This window comes from Rhinopithecus bieti, unplaced genomic scaffold (assembly GCF_001698545.2).
Source record: "Rhinopithecus bieti isolate Rb0 unplaced genomic scaffold, ASM169854v2 scaffold_5144, whole genome shotgun sequence".
Lineage (NCBI taxonomy): Eukaryota > Metazoa > Chordata > Mammalia > Primates > Cercopithecidae > Rhinopithecus > Rhinopithecus bieti.
Genome location: NW_016804582.1, coordinates 19,727 through 20,800, shown reverse-complemented (window position 1 = coordinate 20,800; position 1,074 = coordinate 19,727). Strand labels below are relative to the sequence as shown.

The 1,074-nt window shown below is 57.2% G+C and overlaps 1 protein-coding gene across 3 annotated transcripts in view; it reads right to left on the bottom strand.

The window, feature by feature from the left end:
- Positions 1–293: 293 nt before the first annotated feature.
- The window catches only part of LOC108527771 (immunoglobulin lambda-like polypeptide 1), an 8,207-nt gene continuing 7,426 nt past the window's right edge, over positions 294–1,074 (bottom strand). For all 3 annotated transcript variants that reach the window (XM_017869235.1, XM_017869234.1, XM_017869233.1), the window contains one exon: positions 294–750. In XM_017869235.1, the coding sequence (XP_017724724.1) occupies positions 702–750 (49 nt within the window). In that variant the 3' untranslated portion in view covers positions 294–701. The remainder of the gene's footprint in view (positions 751–1,074) is intronic.

Below are 1,074 nucleotides of genomic sequence, written 5' to 3'. Positions count from 1 at the left end.
GACAGAGGGCATATCTGGAGGCTCAGCCAGAAATAGCTCCCTCCAGAAAGTAGACAGTGAGTCTGGGGCTGAGCTGCAAGGAGGAAGAGGAGGTGTAAGAGAATGGATGGACCGGTGTTCAGTGAGCCGACTCCTCCTATCCTGGCCTATTTCCCTAGGGGACATGCCTGGGAGACTGTGATCCTCCCCTCCACGCTGCTTTCCCACTGGTGCCAGGATTCCCCCAACGCCACACTGAGAATCCAGAAGCATCAAATCATATGAGAGAGAAGAAATGAAAAGAGGGGGCAGGATTTCTGGTTGACAAACAGGATATTTATTGAGGGTTTACTGGGTACAGGGAGAAGGGCTGGCTGGCTTGGGATGCAGAGACCCCTTCCCTGGGATCCTGCAGCTCCAGGCCCCTGTGGGTGGGGTGAGGGTTGGGAACCTATGAACATTCTGCGGGGGCCACTGTCTTCTCCACGGTGCTTCCTTCATGCGTGACCTGGCAGCTGTAGCTTCTGCGGGACCTCCACTGCTCAGGTGTCAGGCTCAGGTAGCTGCTGGCCGCGTACTTGTTGTTGCTCTGTTTGGAGGGTGTGGTCATCTCCACGCCCTGGGTGATGGGGGTACCATCTGCCTTCCAGGTCACCGTTAAGATTCCCGGATAGAAGTCACTCATGAGACACACCAGCGTGGCCTTGTTGGCTTGGAGCTCCTCAGAGGACGGTGGGAACAGAGTGACTGAGGGGGTGGCCTTGGGCTGACCTGTGTGGACAGAGGAGGGGGTGAGAGTTGACAGGGAGTGTGGGGTCTGTGGAGCGCCTCTCTCTAGTCTAAAGTCTCTGGGAGGATTCATGGTGTGGTTGTCTGGTTCACCCAGGGCCTCTTCCTCCCTCTTCATTCCCTCCTTTCCACTGGAGCGCGCTGGAGAGCAGACAGCCCCGTGCCTTCCTATGAGCCCTTCTCAAGTCACCTGTCCCAGGCATCCTGGCCCAGCCCTTTCCTCTGCAGCCTCAGTTTCCCCATGTGAACCCAGGACAGGCTGCGCTCCCTCCTTCCTGGTTTCTGGAGTCTGAGTTTGGAATCTAG